Raw genomic sequence first — 19,465 nt, forward strand, 5'->3', positions numbered from 1 at the left:
TGCCATTTTCTTTTCCAAGGGATCTTCCCAACCCAGGGATTGAACCCACGCCTCCTGCATTGGCAGGCGGATTCTTTACCATTGAGCCACCAGGGAAGCCTTAGGAGTCTATTACTGCACCAGAAATTCCTTCAGAAAAACTATATGTTGATCTGTTTTCATTTACAGGCACTGAGATGGGCATTGGGAAAACAAAACTAAGTAAGCAAGCAGTTGAGTAATTAGAGTACCATGATGGATGTTCTAACATTACTGCTAATGCTAATGATGGCAATAATAATAACAGCAACAAATGTTTATAGAACACTTCTTCTGTGTCAAATGCTATTCTAGTAAGTTGTTTAATTCCCATTTGAACACTGTTTGAGAAGGAATTATTATAAACCCAGTTTACAAATGAGTTATATAGCTATAGAGAGAGGTTGAGTAATTTGTTCAAGATCATTAAAGCTGGTAAGTAGTAAGAACTCAGACTATATAAGCAAAAGCATGGCACTGGGAACCATGCTGTTAACATAATGGCTAGGCGGGAATGGTCAGAGAGGTAGGAGAAGAAGCAGGAGATTCCTAGAAGCCAGACTTTAACAAGCAATGGTTGGTTCTGTCAAATGCTGCAGAAGAGCCAAGTTGAAATAAGGTGAGAAGTTCTTTGACAACATGTGGTCCTCAAAGATTCTAATGAAAGGAGCATCACTGAGTTTTAGGGGACTGAAATGACAGGCAAACTAATACATAAATAAAAGGAGAGATTCCCCCTTTAAACTGAGCCTGTTTCTATATTGAGAACAAAATCAGCAAGGGAAAGAAAAAGGAGTGAATGAAAACTGAGGGGAAAAGTATCTGTGGATATGGGAGGACCTTAAGACCTAGGAGGAGAAATACCACATTCAAAAGAACAGCAGATGAGGAAGGGAAATTAGAGGAGTTTCATTCCATGGATAAGTTGAGTTCAACCACAGATTTTGTTCTGGACACAAATCCAGTGAGGCTCTCCAACTACTCCAGCACCTGTTCACTAGGCAATATGTACAGAAGGGTGATTTATTTTTCAAACTAGCTTTAACAGTTCATAACTTGGTTATGAATGGGATTGATGCATTCTTAAAACATTGCTTGGTAGTTGAGTGATGGGTGTTCAGAAAGCAAGTGATGAATGGAATGGTAAAAAGGTAGAACTATGGTTGGGTGGGAGGAAGGAAGAAAGGGAGAATGAAGAGAGAGACGAATGAAGAAAAGAGGGGTGTATAGAAGGAAGGATGAATACATGGTGGGAAGGATGAAAATAAGGAAGATGGATGGAAGGAAGGACCAAAGGAAATAGAGATTGAAGAAATAGGGATGAAAAGTTGCAAAGAAAGAAGAGAGAAATATGAAAAGAAAGATGCACGGTAGGAAGAAAGGATAAAAGGATGGATGGATGAAAGAATAATCGGGTAGATATAGGGGTGGATAGATGAATGAATCTCTGGGTGAATGAATGGATCTATGAACGGGTGTGGCCACTCAAGACATATTGCCCTGGTTCCAGTCCATACAGATGGTTGAGAAGAATTGAGTTGTGTAGTCAATTAAGTGGATCCATTTAGATCATGTTCTCCTTCTGGAAAAGATGAGTTACCTTAGGTTTCTTCCCTACCTTCTTCTACAGCGACTGATGGCACTGTGAAGCATATCACAAACATACCCAATGAAGCAGCCCATGGAGGCACCACCATCCATATTCCCCAGGCATCCACATCTGCTAGTCTTACAGGTAGGTTCAACATTTTATCTTCCAATAATCTGACTTATGCTTTTATTTCTTGCTTGAGAAAGATGAAATGTTTCTTTTTTAAAAAATTAAAATTTTTTATTTATTTCTTTTATTCATTTATTTTTGGCTGTGTTGGGTCTTTGTTACTGCGCACGCTTTTCTCTAGTTGCAGAGAGCAGGGGATACTCTCTAGTTGTGGTTCTCGGGCTTCTCATCGCAGTGGCTTCTCTTATAATGGAGTACTGGGTTTAGGGCATGCAGGCTTCAGTAGTTGCGACACAGGGCCTCAGTAGTTGTGGTTCCCAGGCTCTACAGCACAGGCTCAGTAGTTGTGGCACAAAGGTTTAGTTGCTCCTCAGCATGTGGGATCTTCACAGATCAGGGATGGAACTTGTGTCTCCTGCACTGACAGGTGGACTCTTCACCACTGGGCCACCAGGGAAGCCCTGTTTCTTTGGACAAAGAACTATATGGAGTTGTCATGGGCTTCCCTGTCCCAGTTGGATCTTTGTCAAGTAGTTACCAGGTGTATGTTACTTTTCCTTCCCTCCTAACATGGCTGAGTGAGTTTAGTTCAAGGTTGAATGTGTCAGCTTCACATATTCACTTAATTCTAAAAATTCTTATTATTAATTTACTGTGTGTTAGAGACTGTGACGTAAACTGAGGATACATAGATGAAAATACTTTGGCGTTGCATCCGCGGAGCTCTCTCAATCCAGTAGAGGAGACAGCAAAGGAACAAAATAATGATGATGTAACTTTTTTCAATTTTTATTGGAGGATAGTTGTTTTACAATGTTGTGTTAGCTTCATACAGCAAAGTGAATGTTTCCTGTATCATATACATATCAGTTCAGTTCAGTTCAGTTCAGTCGCTCAGTCATGTCCGACTCTCCGCGACCCCATGAATCACAGCGCGCCAGGCCTCCCTGTCCATCACCAACTCCCGGAGTACACTCAAACTCATGTCCACAGAGTCGGTGATGCCATCCAGCCATCTCATTCTCCATCGTCCCCTTCTCCTCCCGCCCCCAACCTTTCCCAGCATCAGAGTCTTTTCCAGTGAGTCAACTCGTCGCATGAGGTGGCCAAAGTATTGCAGTTTCAGCTTTAGCATCAGTCCTTCCAATGAACACCCAGGATTGATCTCCTTTAGAATGGACTGGTTGGATCTCCTTGCAGTCCAAGGGACTCTCAAGAGTCTTCTCCAACACCACAGTTCAAAAGCATCAATTCTTCGGCGATCAGCTTTCTTCACAGTCCAACTCTCACATCCATACATGACCACGGGAAAAACCATTGCCTTGACTAGACGGACCTTGGTTGGCAAAGTAATGTCTCTGCTTTTTAATATACTATCAAGGTTGGTCATAACTTTCCTTCCAAGGAGCAAGCGTCTTTTAATTTCATGGCTGCAATCAGCATCTGCAGTGATTTTGGAGCCCAAAAAAATAAAGTCTGACACTGTTTCCACTGTTTTTCCATCTATTTCCCATGAAGTGATGGGACCAGATGCCATGATCTTTGTTTTCTGAATATCCCCTCTTTAAAAAACTATTTATTTATCTGTGTCAGGTCTTAGTTGCAGCATGCACTCTTAGTTGTGGCATGTGGGATCTAGTTCCTGACTAGGGATCAAACCCAGGTCCTCTGCATTGGGAGCACAGAATCTTAGCCATTGGACCACCAGGGAAGTCCCTATCCACTCTTTGGATTCTTTTTCCATATAGGCCATTACATAGTATTGACTAGAGTGCCCTCTGCTATACAATAAGTCCTCATTAGGAGTTTTTTGGCTGTGCCATGTAGCATGTGGGATCTTAGTTCCCCAACCAGTGATCAAACCTGCATCCCCAGCATTGGAAGTGCACAATCTTAACCACAGCTACAGGGCCCAATCAAAAAAAGAAAAAAACAGTGATCTAATTTTCATACCTTTCCTCTCTTTCTTTTTCTACTTTCACTCATTTTAGATTAGAGATTATTCCAGTATGGTTCTGAGTTATTTATACTCTCTGGAATTTGGGCAACATAGCTGCCACCTGTGTCTATTTTTAATAAAAAGAGCAATTCAATTTATTTGGCTTTCAGAGAGCTCTTTCATTTTATGTGCATGGTTCTTTGTTAAGGAGAGTTTTACTTCATTATGTTTTTAAATTTTGTTTCTGTTATTTTTCTGATTTCTACCTGAGTGGGGGAAAAAACTTATGTTGGTTTCCATTTTCAATTTTTCATTGTTCTCTTTTTTATTTTCACACCCTTAATATTTATAATTAACTCAGAAACTGATTTTTTTAAATTATGTTCCTATTTTAAATAAATACTTTCAAACAAACCCACAACAACAAAAAATAATTCATGGAGGAGGTGCAGCCCAAGGTGAGTCAGGCAAGGAACATGCATGCTAAGTCGATTCAGTCATGACTGACTCTGTGACCCCATGGACTGAAGCCCACCAGGGTCATCTGTCCATGGGATTCTCCAGGCAAGAATACTGGAGTAGGTTGCCATGCTCTCCTCCAGGGGATCTTCCGTACCCAAGAATCGAACCTGCATCTCTTACATCTCCTACATTGGCAGCCAGGTTCTTTACCACTAGCATCACATGGGAAGCCCCAGGTAAGGTGAGGGCATTTTCCCATTCCAGAAGGACCTCAGCACATACCAGGCAGAGACATTTCTCTCCCTTTCCTGACGTGGAGACAAAATAAGCAATTGCCAACCCAGTAAATAGTAATCATGTTGTCCCGATTTTGTGTCCATCCTACCCTTCACAGGATTGCCAACAGGAGGGACAGGGAGGACAGAGAACACTGCCTCAGCTCTGAAGACCACAGTGACAGTGACTGCCAGAGTGTCTACTCCCTCTTCAGGAATGCTGCCTCTCCTCAGGACATCAGATAAAAAAGCCAGCACAAGCACAATAGGGACGATCATCACAACCCCAGACAGTCCAAAGATGACAGCCTCTTTGACCACCAGACCTGGAGATGAGACCAGCACCACAGTTCCTATGACAACCCCATCTATTTTCAATAGAGGACCAGAGACTACACCCTCACTGGTCCCTAGTTCTGGGGTAGAGACCAGCACAGCAGTTCCCATGACAACCTCATCTATTTTCGGTAGAGGGCCAGAGACTGCAACCTCACTGGTCCCTAGTTCTGGGGTAGAGACCAGAACTGTAGTTCCCATGACAACCTCATCTATTTTCAGTAGAGAACCAGAGACTGCACCCTCACTAGTCCCTAGTTCTGGGGCAGAAACCAGTACAGCTGTTCCAACTCTGACTGTTTCCTCAGATGAACCAGAGACCACAACCTCATGGGTCACCCATCCTGCAGAGACCAGTCCAACTGTTTCCAGGGCAATCTTGAATGTTTCTCATAGCGAATCAGACAGCACACCCCCAACAACTACAAGTTCTGGGAAAGAAGTCAGTACAGCTGTTACAACTCCAACTGTCTCCCCTGAGGTACTGGGGATGGTGACCTCACAGGTTGCTAGTCCTGGGACAGAGACCAGCTCAGCTGATCAAACTCTGGCTGTTTCCCCTGGTAAGCCAGAAACAACAGTCTCCTTGATTACCCATCCTGGGGCACAGGCCAATTTAAGTGTTCCAACTTCAACTGTCTCTCCTGATGTATCAAGGGTGGAAATCTCACTGACCACCAGTTCTGGGGCAGAGACCAGCACAACTTTTCCAACTAAGGCTGATTTCCCCCATGAACAAGAGACAACAGCCTCATGGGTCACCAATCATGGGACAGAAGCCAGTTCCATTTTTTCAACTTTGACTGTCTCCCCTGATGAACAAGATACAACAGCCTCATGGCTCCATTCCACAGAGACCAGCACACCGAATTCAAGAACAACTCTGAATTTTTCCCCTAGAGAATTAGACACCACATCTTCAGCAACCACCAGTCCAGGGGCAGAAGCCAGTTCAGCCACTTCAGTGATGGCTATCTCACCTAGCAAACCAGTGATGGTGACCTCACTGGTTATTAGTTCTGGGACAGACACCAGTACAACCTTTCCAACTTTGACTGGGTTCCTGCATGAATCAGAGTCAACAGTGTCCTTGGTCACCCAGCCTCCAGAGTCTGACCCAACTGTTCCCAAGACAATGCCTATTTCCCATAATGAATCAGATACCATGCTCTCAGTGGTCACCAGTCTTGGGGCAAAAGTCAGTTCTGCTGTCCCAACTACAACTGTCTCACCTGGTGTATCAGGAATGGTGACCTCACTGGTTACCAGTTCCACAGCAGAGACTAGTTCAACTTCTCCAACTCTGACTGGTTCCCTACATGAACCAAAGACCACAGCCTCATGGATCACTCATTCTGAGACAAAAGTCAGTTCAACTGTTCCAACTATGACTGTTTTTCCTGAGAAGTCAGATACAACAGTCTCTTTGGTCACCCACCCTGAAGAGACCAGCCCAACTGTTCCCAGGAAAACCTCCAATGTTTCGCATAGTGAATCAGACACCACATTCTCAGTGGCTACAAGTCCTACAGAAGAATTCAGTTCAACTGGCCCAGCTACAACTGTCTCACCTGCTGTATCAGGGATAGTGACCTCACAGGTTACCAGTTCTGTGGCACAGACCAGTACAACTTTTCCAACTGTGACTGATTCTATGTACAAATCAGAGACAACAGCATCAGGGGTCACCCATACTGAGACAGATGCAAGTTCAGCAATTCCAACTATGACTATTCACCCTGGGAAGTCAGACACAACAGTCTCACTTGTCACCTATCCTGAAGAGACCAGCCGAAGTATTCCCAGGACAACCCCCAATGTTTCCCAGAGCGAATTTGACATAACCCCTTCAATAGCCACTAGTCCTAGGACAGAAGGCAGTTCAGCTGTCCCAGCTATGACTATCTCACCTGGTGTACCAGAGATGATGACCTCACTGATTACCAGTTCTGTTGCAGAGGCTAGTACAACTTTTCCAACTCTGACTGATTCCACACACAAACCGGAGACAACAGCCTCAGGGATCATCCACTCTGGGACTGAAACAAGTCCAGCTGTTCCAACTATAACTGTTTCACCTGGGAAGCCAAATACAACCATCTCAGTGGCCACCCATCCTGAAGAGACAAGTCCAACTTTACCCAGGACAACCCCCAATGTTTCCCATACTGAAACAGACACCACATTCTCAACAGCCACCAGTCCTGGGACAGAATCTAGTTCAGCAGTCCCAGCTACAACTGTCTCACCTAGTGTATCCAAGTTGGTGACCTCTCTGATTACTAATTCTGGGGAAGAAATTAGTACCACTCTTCCAACACTGACTGCTTCTCCAGGTCAAATGGAAACCACAGCCTCATGGGTGACTCATTCTGAGCCAGAAGTCAGTCCAGCTATTCCAAGTCTAACTGTTTCCACTAGTGTACCACATACAGTGAACCCACAAGCTACCAGTTCTGAAACAAATGCTAGTATGGCTAATCCAGCTCTGACACTTTCTCCTGTTGAGCCAAAGACCACAGCCTCATTGGTCACTCATCCTGGGGTGCAGGCCAGTTCAGCTACTTCAGTTGTCTTCTCTACTATGCCGGGGTTGGTGACCTCACTTTTCACAAGTTCTGGGACAGAGACAAATACAGCTTTTACAATTCCAACTGGTTCTTCACACAAACCAGAGACAATAGCCTCATGGGTCATGCATTCTATGGAGACCAATACTCCTAATTCTAGAACAACTCCAAGTTTCCCTCATGGTAAATCAGACATCACACGCTCAATGGCTACAACTTCTGAGGCAGAGGCCAGTTCAGCCATTCCAACTACAACTATCTCCCCTAGTGTACCAGATGTTATGACTTCTCTGATCACTAGTTCTAGAGCAGAGATCAGTACAACTTTTAGAACTATAATTGATTCTACACACAAACCAGAAGCAACAGCCTTAGCAGTCACCCACTCTGGGACAAAAACAAATTCAGCTATTCTAACTATGACTGTTTCCCCTCGGAAGCCAGATACAACAGTCTCACTGGTCACCCATTCTGAAGAGACCAGCCACACTGTTCCAAGGACAACCTCCAATGTTTCCCAGGGTGAATCTAACACCACATCCTCAGTGACTACCAGTCCTGCAGCAGAAGTCAGTTCAGCTGTCCCAGCTATGACTGTCTCACCCAGTATACCAGGTATGGTGACCTCACTGGTTACCAGTTCTGAGGCAGAGACCAGTACTACTTTTCCAACTCCGACTGATTCCTTATATGAATCAAAGACCACAACCTCATGGATCACCCATTCTGAGACAAAAGCCAGTTCAGCTATTCCAACTTTTCCAACTCTGACTGATTCTACTCACAAACCAGAAATGACATCCTCAGAGGCCACCCATTCTGGGAAAGAAACAAGTTTAGCTATTTCAACTATGACTGTTTCCCATGGGAAGCCAGATATAACAGTCTCACTGGTCACCCATCCTGAAGAGACCAGCCCAACTGTTCCCAGGACAACCTCCAAAGTTTCCCAGAGTGAATCAGACACCACACCTTCAACAGCCACCAGTCCTGGGACAGAAACAAGTTCAGCTGTCCCAGCTACAACTGTCTCACCTGGTGTATCAGGGCTGGTGACTTCTCTGGTTACCAATTCCGTGACAGAGATCAGTACAACTTTTCCAACTCAGACTAACTCCACACTGAAACCAGAGACTACAGCCTCAGGGGTCACCCAGACTGAAACAAGTTCAGCTGTTCCAATTCTGATTGTTTCTCCTGGAAAGCCAGATACAACAGTCTCACTTGTCACCCATCCTGAAGAGACCAGCCCAACTGTTCCCAGGACAACCCTCAGTGTTTCACATAGTGAATCAAACACAACACCCTCAACAAACACTAGTCCTGAGGCAGAAGCCAGTTCAGCTGTCCCAGCTACACTTGTCTCACTTGGTATTCCAGGGCTGGTGACCTCACTGGTTACCAGTTCCATGGCAGAGACCAGTATAGTTTTTCCAACTCTGACTGATTCCATGAACAAACCAGAGACTATAGCCTCAGGGGTCACCCACACAGAAACAAGTTCAGCTGTTCCAACTATAGCTGTTTCCCACGGGAAGCCAGATATGACAGTCTCACTGGTTACTCATCCTGAAGAGACCAACCCAACTGTTCCCAGGATAACCTCCAATGTTTCCCAGAGTGAATCAGACACCACATCCTCAACAGTCACCAGTCCTAGGGCAGAAACCAGTTCAGCTGTCCCAGCTACAACTATCTCACCTGGCGTGCCAGGGATGGTGACTTCACTGGTTACCAGTTCTGGGACAGAGACCAGTACAGTTTTTCCAGCTCTGACTGATTCCCCACATGAACCAAAGACCACAACCTCATGGGTCACCCATTCTGAGACAAAAGCCAGTTCAACTGTTCAAACTATGACTGTTTCAGCTGGGAAGCCAGATACAACAGTCTCACTGGTCACCCATCCTGAAGAGACCAGCCCGACTGTTCCCAGGACAACCTCCAAAGTTTCCCAGAGTGAATCAGACACCACACCTTCAACAGCCACCAGTCCTGGGACAGAAACAAGTTCAGCTGTCCCAGCTACAACTGTCTCACCTGGTGTATCAGGGCTGGTGACTTCTCTGGTTACCAATTCCGTGACAGAGATCAATACAACTTTTCCAACTCAGACTAACTCCACACTGAAACCAGAGACTACAGCCTCAGGGGTCACCCAGACTGAAACAAGTTCAGCTGTTCCAATTCTGATTGTTTCTCCTGGAAAGCCAGATACAACAGTCTCACTTGTCACCCATCCCGAAGAGACCAGTCCAACTGTTCCCAGGACAACCCCCAGTGTTTCCCATAGTGTATCTGACACCACACCCTCAACGGCCACCAGACCTGGGACAGAAACCAGTTCAGCTGTCCCAGCTACAACTGTCTCCCCTAGTTTACCAGATACGGTGAACTCTGAGACAGACACCACTATGGCTATTCTACCTGTGACTCTTTCTCCTGGTGAACCAGCAACCACAGCCTTATTAGTCACCTCTTCCAGTGCAGAGACAAGCACAAATTCTCCTGCTTCAACTGTTTTTCCTCATTTACCAGAAACCACAGCCTCACCATCCATCTGGCCTGAGTTGGAGACTAGTACAGCTCTTCCATCTCAGACTGTTTCTCTCAGTCCACCAGAAACATTCTCTCTCCTCACCATACCTGTGACCATGACAGCCAGAGTTGCTCTAAATCCAACTGTTTCACTTGGTGTTCCTGCAGAAACAGCCTCAGTCTCAACTGAGGAGACAGAACTCAGCACAACTATTGCAATGTCAGCTATTTCCCATGGTTTACCAAAGACCACAGGTTTACTGGCCACAAGTCCTGAAGCCAAGGCCAGTACAAGCCTCCCTGCTCTGACTCTTTCCCCTGACAGTCTTGGACCTTCCAGGACACCTGCAACAACTGGTAAGTTTTATACTGTAACTTCTGGGAACACAGAAACCTCACCACCTACAACCTCAGTTGAACTGTCAGAATTTCCCAAAACTGTGACAGGGGACACTGTGACCTTGAGACCATCAAAGACTACAATGCAACCTAAAACCAGTCATGTGGAAGGATTAAGTACAACCACTATCCTGAAAACCGCCACTGCTGAGACCACTCATTTAGCTGCCACAGGTTCAGGCCCCACTGTGGCCGAGACCACAACGACTTTCAACACACTGGCTGGAAGTCCTTTTGCCCATGTGACCACACCTGGAACATCCACCTTGGCCTCTGTGACTGTCACTTCAGGAACAAGTAAGAATAGTGTTTTTATTGTGATAAAATATAGTATATATATATGAAATAATTGGAGTATTATTCAGTCTGGTATTCTTGCCTGAAAAATCTCAGAGGCAGAGAAGCCTGACAGACTATAGTCCATAGAGTTACAAAGAGTTGGACACAACCAAGCAACTGGGCATATATGAAATAGTATATACATTTACCAATCATATGTAAATGGATAATTCAGCAGCTTGAATTACATTGACACTGTTGTGCAAACATCTCCACTACCTGTTTTCAAAATTTTTTATCACCCTGAACAGGGTCTGTGAACTCATTAGTCAAAAATCCCGCCTTTCCCACTCTTTTCAGCCCATGGTAACATCTAATCTATTCATGGTCTATACAAATTTGCCTATTATAGGTATTTCATATAAGAGGGATCATACAATGTATGTTTCCTTTTGTGTCTGGCTTATTTTGTTTAGCATGATATCTTCAAGGTTCATCCATGTTGTAGTGTTTATCAGAACTTCCTTCCTATTTGTTGTTGCTGTTTAGTCACTAAGTCATGTCAGATTCTTTAAGACCCCATGGACTATAGCACTCCAGGCTCCTCTGTCCATGAGATTTCCCAGGCAAGAATACTGGAGTGGGTTGCCATATCCTCCTCCAGTGAATCTTCCTGACCCAGGGATTGAACCTGTGTCTCCTGCATTGGCAGGCAGGTTCTTTACCACTGAGCCACCAGGGATGCCCTAGAATCCACGTAATCCCAAGGAAATTGGGATGGTTGGTCAGCTGATACGGGAGGATCTTGGACAAGGACCGCTGCATGGGGTGTCTCAGGTGGGACAGCCTATGCCAGACCCCCATTTGGGCAATGGAGCTAAGGTGTGTCCTCAGAGCCTTAGCTCCCGCCCTTAGCCCAGGCTTGACTCAGGACTGGCCTCATTTTACTTTCCCAGCCATTGCAGCTGCAGTTCCTTTCCTGATGCCTTTTACTGTCAACTTCACCATCACCAACCTGCACTACACCAAAGACCTGGGAAACTCGGACTCTAAGATATTCAAAGCCACTGAGAGAAACCTGCAGCTGCTGGTGAGAGACCCACACCAATGCCCACCTTGCCTCGACCTCCCAACACCCTGCTATCTTGTTCCCTCTCACTCATCTCCCTCTCATTCTTTCCAGCTCAGGCTTTTGTTCAGAAACAGCAGCATCGGTTCCCAGTACACCGGCTGTAGACTGACCTTGCTCAGGTGAGACATCTCCCAGGGAACTAAGATCCCACATGCTACGTGACATGGCCAAAACATTAAAAAAGAAGAAGAATGAGTGAATAATAGCCATATTTCTCCTATCCCCACCCCCACCAAAAGAAAAGCATAATGAGGAAGGGGGTCATTGTTTCTATTTTTCCACAATATTACTGTCTGGCTTTAGTGGAAGACACAGCAGAATATATGCTTCTGCATTCCATATTTTACAATATTTCACCTTGTGGCCTCTGGAGGAAAAAAAAAATCATTGTATACCCTTGAAAGAGTAAAAGTGAAAATAATATCTTAGTATAACTATGAAAATATTTTTCACTTGGTGGATGCCCTGTAAGGTTGAGGAACTTTTGGGGTGTCTGGGCTGCACTTTGAGAACTACTGTACTATGCTATAGGGACACGTGATGGGAATACTTTGAAGCACATGGATAATAGCAAGCAGAATTCCCAGACGAGAGAGGAATGGGATCTTTCTTCCTTCCTGAAAAAGCCGCTGCTTTGGGTGAATCACCGTAGGGTCAGCTTAAATTCAAGACAAAGTTTTTTTTTTTTTTCTTTTATTTATTTATTTAAAATATGTTTTCATGGAACTAGTTCTTTTTATATATAACATTTTTTAATTGGAGTATAATTGCTTTTGGAGTAGGAAATGGCAACCCACTGCAGTATTCTTGCCTAGAAAATTCCATGGACAGAGGGGCCTGGCAGGTTCACAGAGTCAGGCACGACTGAAATGACTTAGCTCGCACACACGCACGAGCAATGGAACACACAAGTGCTTTACAATATTGGGTTGGTTTCTGCTGTACAGCAAAGTGAATCAGCTCTAAGTATACATCTATCCCCTCCCTCAAGAGCCTCCCTCCACCCCCACCCCTACCCCACCCCTCCAGGTTGTCACAGAGCACCGAGCTGAGCTCCTTGTGATATACAGTAGCTTCCCACTAGCTCTGTTTTACACATGGTAGTGTCTACATGCCGAGAAGGCAATGGCAAGCCACTCCAGTACTCTTGCCTAGAAAATCCCATGGATGGAGTAGCCTGGTAGGCTGCAGTCCATGGGGTAGCAATGGGTCGGACACGACTGAGCGACTTCACTTTCACCTTTCACTTTCACACATTGGAGAAGGAAATGGCAACCCACTCCAGTGTTCTTGCCTGGAGAATCCCAGGGACAGGGGAGCCTGGTGGGCTTCTGTCTATGGAGAGGAAGACACGAGAAGTGACACACAGAGTCGGACACGACTGAAGTGACTTAGCAGCAGCAGCAGCAGTGTCTACATGGCAGCACTAGGCTTTCCATTCATCCTACCCCCCTCTTTCTCCCCTGTGTCTGCACGGCCTTCCTCTACAACTTCTCTATTCCTCCCCTGCAAATAGGTTCCTCTGTGCCATTTTTCTAGATTCCATATATATGCATTAATATAATTTGATTTCTCTTTCTGACTTACTTCACTCTGTATGATAGACTCTATGTCCATCCACGTGACTACAAATGATCCAATTTTGTTCCTTTTTATGGCTGAGTAATATTTCATTGTTTGTATGTACCACATCTTAATTATCCATTCATTTGTCGATGGACATCTAAGTTGCTTCCACAAGACAAAGATATTTTTGAACCATTTTTCCCTTTATTTCTTCTTAACTCATTTTCTCTGTTTTTCTCCAAACTTGGTTGCCCACCCAACATGTGTTCCCAAAGACTTGACCTCAGCCTTTGGATTTGCCTACGTGAAAATAAAATCCCCCCCTTTCAGGCTCCATGAAGGTTGTTACACAATGTCACAGCCAGCCATGGGGTGATTCATTCACATTCTCCAAGCTCTATGATCCTCTTGGGTTTCCCTTCCACATGCTGTTGTTGTTCAGTTGCTCAGTCATGTCCAACTCTTTGGGACCCCATGGACTGCAGCACGCCAGGCTCCTCTGTCCTTCAGTATCTCCTGGAGTTTGCTCAAATTTATGTCCATTGAGTCAGTGATGCAATCTAACCATCTCATCCTCTGCTGCCCCCTTCTCCTCCTGCCTTCAATCTTTCCCAGCAACAGGGTCTTTTTCCAATGAGTCTGCTCTTCACATCAGGTGGCCAAAGTATTGGAACTTTGGTATCTGTCCTTCCAGTGAATATTCAGGGTTGATTTCCTTTAGAATTAACTGGTTTGATCACCTTGCAGCTCAAGGGACTCTCAGGAGTCTTTTTCAGCACCACAATTCCACATGCTCCCTGTCCTAGAAAACTATTGTCCTCCCTAAGATCTTTACAACCCCAACCCCAGGGCCCAAGCAGGACTCAATGGTTAACGGAGTGGTCACTATCTGTATTTACCTTCATGAGTAGACAGGGAGAGTACTAGGGGCTGGTAGGTGAAACAATGAGCTTGAATCAATTAATAAAAAGAATGAGGAGACTATTACTGAGCCATAAAAAGGAACAAAATTGGGTCATTTGCAGACATGTGGATGGACCTTGAGAGCATCATACAGAGTGAATAAGTCAGAAAGAGAAAAACGAATATCATAAATTAGCACATATGTGGAATCTAGAAAAATGGCATAGATGATTTTATTTGCCAAACAGAAATAGAGACACAGATGTAAAGAACAAATAAATGGATACCAAGACAGAAGAGGGGATGGACGGAATTGGAAAATTATGATTGACTTATATACACTACTGATCTACTATGTATAAAATAGATAACTGATGGGAACATAACATATAGCACAAGGAACTCTACTTAATGCACTCTGGTGACCTGAATGAGAAGGAAGTACAAAAGGGAGGGTGCATATGTAAACATATGGCTAATTCACTTTTCTCTATGGTAGAAACTAACAAACATTGTAAAGCAGCTATGCTCCAATAAAAAATAAGTTTAAAAAATTAAAATTTAAAAAAAAGAATGGGGATGAAAAGAAGAAATTGAGCTAAGGAGTAGCCCTGCAAATTATTGCACTTAGGAGCTGGAGGGATCTGGAGCCCCACATAAGATGGAAAAAGATGTGTTTGAAAAAGCAGATGAAACCCAGGGAAGAGTGCTGACTTTTCTGGTGGTCCAGTGGCTAAGACTCCACACTCCCAATGCAGGGTGGCTGGGTTCCATCCCTGGTCAGGGAACTAGAGCCCACACATGTCGCAATGAAGACCTGGCACAGCCAAAACAATAAAATAAAACAAATAAATATTTTTTTAAAACAGGGAAGTGATCTTAAAAAGGGTAAAAATGAACTTATCTACAAAATGAAAATAGAGTTACAGATGTAGAGAACAAACTTATGGTTACGAGCAGGTAAGGTGCAGGGAGGGATAAATTAGGAGACTGGGACTGATATGTACACACTACTCTAAACAAAACAGATAACTCATTTATATAGATAACTAAGGACCTACTCTAAAACACAGGGAACTCTACTCAATACTCTGTAATGGCCTAGGTCTATATGGGAAAAGAATCTTAAAAAGAGTGGATGCATGTCTAACTAATTCACTTTGCTGTACAGCAGAAACTAACACAACATTGTAAATCAACTATCCTCCAATAAGAATTTTTTAAAAATAAAAACTGAGGAGTGCAATTGAAGGGGAAGCATTGTCAAGAGCATCCAACCTTTAAGTGTCCTTCATGTTCCCATTCCTGTGTCCATTCTTCCCCAGGGCCGATAAGGATGAAACAAGCACCAGGATGGATGCAGTCTGCACCTACCGCTCAGATCCCACAGGCTTCAGGCTGGACACGGAGCGTCTGTATTGGGAACTAAGCCAGCAGACCCAGGGTGTCACTCGGCTGGACCACTACACCCTGGACAGGAACAGTCTCTATGTCAATGGTAAGTAGCTCTGTGCTAGCTGGGGTCTCCTCCTGCTCCCCAGATGGGGTCTCCTTGCAGTGTGATTTCTCTGTATCCACTTTCATAGTTCTGGAACAACCTAGAATTTACATAGGGACTCAGTTCTCTCCCCTGAGAACAACTTAAAAGGAACTTTTCAGGTCTGGAATAAAGGTTCCCTCCAAAGTCTTCTTCATTCCAATGACCTTTCACAGAAGCCCAAATGGAACACGCAAGCCCAAATGGAAGAAAGCAAGCCCATGGTGGTCACTGGGGTTAACTCTTTCCCAAGAAACAATGGGTTTGCAATGCAGTGACTAATCCTCACTTCTTTATTTTCCCAATAACAGCCTGTGGTCCTTTACTCACTCTCCAAGGGCCTGCTGGAACTACACCCCACCCAAGAAACAAACAACAAAGCTGTTAGTAATGTTTTTAGCAACAAATTCCTTTGCAATAATGCTCTTAGCAACAATACCTACAATAACACCTGTACTAAAGGCTAGTATTTATTGAGGGACCCATGTTCTAGAGCGTTGTATGTATTATGCCTTGGTAATCCTGCCCAACATGGAGTTTTATGTATATTTGGAGTTTTATGTATATTTTTGGATTTTTATGTATATTTTACAGAGGAACAAACAAGGCTCAGGAAGAGAAATCCGTTTTTCCAAAACCAGATGAACTAATACAAGTGGTAGAATTGGGACTCAAACCTAAATTGACTCTAAAATCTAAGCCTGCCTAATTACTAGGCTACACTGCAGACTAACCCAGCTAAATACCAAGCTCAAATATTAGGATGGAAAAGCATATTAAAGGACTTCTAAGGACTTCCCTGGTGATCCAGTGGCTAAGACTCCCAATGCAGAGGACCCAGGTTCTATCCCTGGTCAGGGAGCTAGATCCCACATGCTGTAATTCAGAGTTCACATGCCACAAGTAAAGACTCCATGTGGCACAACTAAGCCCCAACACAACCAAATAAATAAGTAAATAGAAACAAATATTCAAAAAATAAAGGACCTCTAATATGACAATTTAAACTAATTAATTATGTCCTCACTATATCACCTTGGACAATTTCTTTCTTCTTGGATTAAAATCTGTTTTGTATTTCAAATTAAAAGATGCTTACTCCTTGGAAGGAAAGTTATGACCAACCTAGATAGCATATTAAAAAGCAGAGACATTACTTTGCCAACCAAGGCTAGTCAAAGCTATGGTTTTTCCAGTGGTCATGTATGGATGTGAGAGTTGGACTGTGAAGAAAGCTGATCGCCGAAGAATTGATGCTTTTGAACCGTGGTGCTGGAGAAGACTCCTGAGAGTCCCTTGGACTATAAGGAGATCCAACCAGTCCATTCTAAAGGAGATCAGTCCTGGGTGTTCATTGGAAGGACTGATGCTAAATCTGAAACTCCAATACTTTGGCCACCTCATGCGAAGAGTTGACTTATTGGAAAAGACTTTGATGCTGGGAGGGATTGTGGGCAGGAGGAGAAGGGGACGACAGAGGATGAGATGGCTGGATGGCATCACCGACTCGATGGACATGAGTTTGAGTGAACTCCGGGAGTTGGTGATGGACAGGGAGGCCTGGTGTGCTGTGATTCATGGGGTCGCAAAGAGTCGGACACGACTGAGTGACTAAACTGAACTGAACTGAGTCCTTAAGAATTGGAGAAGGCAATGGCAACCCACTCCAGTACTCTTGCCTGGAAAATCCCATGGACGGAGGAGCCTAGTTGGCTGCAGTTCATGGGGTCGCTAGGAGTCAGACACGACTGAGCGACTTCACTTTCACTTTTCACTTTCATGCATTGGAGAAGGAAATGGCAACCCACTCCAGTATTCTTGCCTGGAGAATCCCAGGGACGGGGGAGCCTGGTGGGCTGCCGTCTATGGGGTCACACAGAGTCGGACACGACTGAAGTGACTTAGCAGCAGCAGCAGCAGTCCTTAAGAATTACCTAAAAGCAGTAGTTAACTACTATGGGTTTTGGTGAATTATAGGTCTTGCTTCCGTTAAGCCCTGTTCCTGCCTTTTACTTACTCTGTGGCCCTGGGCAAATCATGACCTCTCTAGACTTTTGTCCATTTTTTAGAATGAAGTTCTTTTTTAAAGTCACCTAAGATTAGTGTGAGGGTCAAATGAGATAAAACCTGAATAACTCAAGTTAACTGGGCACCATGTGGCCCAGTCTCAGAGAGGAGTTTTATTTCAATAAACTCTTTCGAACCATCAAATACAAAATAAGTATAAGTTTCAGTTACATTTCTTTGTTGTTATTGTTTATTCTCTAAGTCATTTCTGACTCATTTGCAACTCCATGGACAGTAGCCCACCAGGTTCCTCTGTCCATGGAATTTCCCAGGCAAGAGTATTGGAGTGGATTGCCATTTCCTTCTCCCGGGGATCTTTCCTACCCAGGGATCAAACCCATGTCTCCTGCATAGGTAGACACTTTCTTAACCACTGAGTCACCAAAGAGGATCCTAGCTGTGATCCAGAACCATACTTATTCAAATCCTCTTTCCCCATTTCTTCTTATTCTCCAACTTTATACTCTCTGGCTAACCCCCAAGTCTCTCTCTGTCTCTCCCTCTCTCTCACTATCTCAATCCCAATATCACAGAAGTCCAAGAACTATGCTATCAGAGCTCAAGCTTTGTCTTTGGAGAGTTGGGGAGTGGGAGAGACTCAAAGAACAAGGACAAAATTGTATATCATGGATGAAGAAACACAAATAAGGCTGAAAACACTCACAGGAAGTTGTTGTCCTTATTGTTCATCTGATAAAGCCCAAGTGGCTCAGACGGTAAAGAAGATGCCTGCAATGTGGGAGACCCTGGTTCAGTCCCTGGGTCAGGAAGACCCCCTGGAGAAGGGAATGGCCACCCACTCCATTGAGATAGTAACAGAAAGGGGGGGAGAGAGACTTGGGAGTCAGCCAGAGAGTTACAATTGGAGAATAAGAGGAAAGGGGGGAAAGAGGATTTGAATAATATGGTTCTGGATCATGGATAGGGTCCTCTTGGGTGGTTCAGTAGTAAAGAACCCATCTACCTATGCAGGAGACATGGGGTTCAATCCCTGGGTTGGGAAGATCTCCTGGAGAAGGGAATGGCAACCCACTCCAGTTTTCTTGCCTAGAAAATATCATGGACAGGTCCATGGGGTGGCAAAGAGTTGGACATGACTGAGAGACTAACACATTCACTTGGTGAGGTTGATAACATTCCAGGCAGCTGGTAAATTCTCAACAATACTGAAAGTGATTTGATCATTGTTTTCTTTGAGGTTAATGGTTATGAAGATGAAATTAAACAGAAGGACTAGAGTAAGAGGCAGTTCACTTACAAAGAGTAACCATCAGGACCTCCCCAGTGGTCAAGTGATTAAGACTCTGCCCTCCCAATGCAGGGGGCACAGGTTTGATCTCTAGTCAGGGATCTAAGATCCCACATGCTGCACTGTGTGGCCAAAAAAAATTTTGAAATAAAGAAGAACCATCATTATCTATTGGTGAATCTTAAAGAAAATACTCAGGAAGGTCTGTGAGTTTGTTTCTCGTTCTACACCTCGCTCCTTTCTTAATGTTCTCCCCTCATCTTATGCTCTCTTTCTTTCTCTCCTTACAGGTTACAACCATGGGTACTGGATCCCCACCACCAGCAGTGAGTAATGAGGGCTCAAATGTTTCCATGACTCTGGGACCCTTCCCCCCTAAGCCTCCTCCCTGGGAGGAGCGCATGCCCCATTCCCCAAATCCTCAGCCCCACAATAGCCTCAGACCAGCAAAATCTCAGGTTAAGCCAAGGAACAG

The 19,465-nt window shown here is 44.4% G+C and overlaps 1 protein-coding gene across 1 annotated transcript in view; it reads left to right on the plus strand.

Moving 5' to 3' along the window:
• Window positions 1-19,465, plus strand: part of MUC16 (mucin 16, cell surface associated) — a 122,554-nt gene that overhangs the window by 37,428 nt on the left and 65,661 nt on the right. The window contains exons 6-11 of the mRNA XM_088839034.1: window positions 1,649-1,753; window positions 4,534-10,554; window positions 11,493-11,626; window positions 11,720-11,787; window positions 15,463-15,635; window positions 19,281-19,316. Coding sequence (XP_088695160.1) covers window positions 1,649-1,753; window positions 4,534-10,554; window positions 11,493-11,626; window positions 11,720-11,787; window positions 15,463-15,635; window positions 19,281-19,316 — 6,537 coding nt within the window. The remainder of the gene's footprint in view (window positions 1-1,648; window positions 1,754-4,533; window positions 10,555-11,492; window positions 11,627-11,719; window positions 11,788-15,462; window positions 15,636-19,280; window positions 19,317-19,465) is intronic.

Source organism: Moschus berezovskii, chromosome 8, assembly GCF_049115385.1.
Source record: "Moschus berezovskii isolate FMDL1 chromosome 8, NW_MosBer_1.0, whole genome shotgun sequence".
In the NCBI taxonomy this organism is placed as follows: Eukaryota; Metazoa; Chordata; class Mammalia; order Artiodactyla; family Moschidae; genus Moschus; species Moschus berezovskii.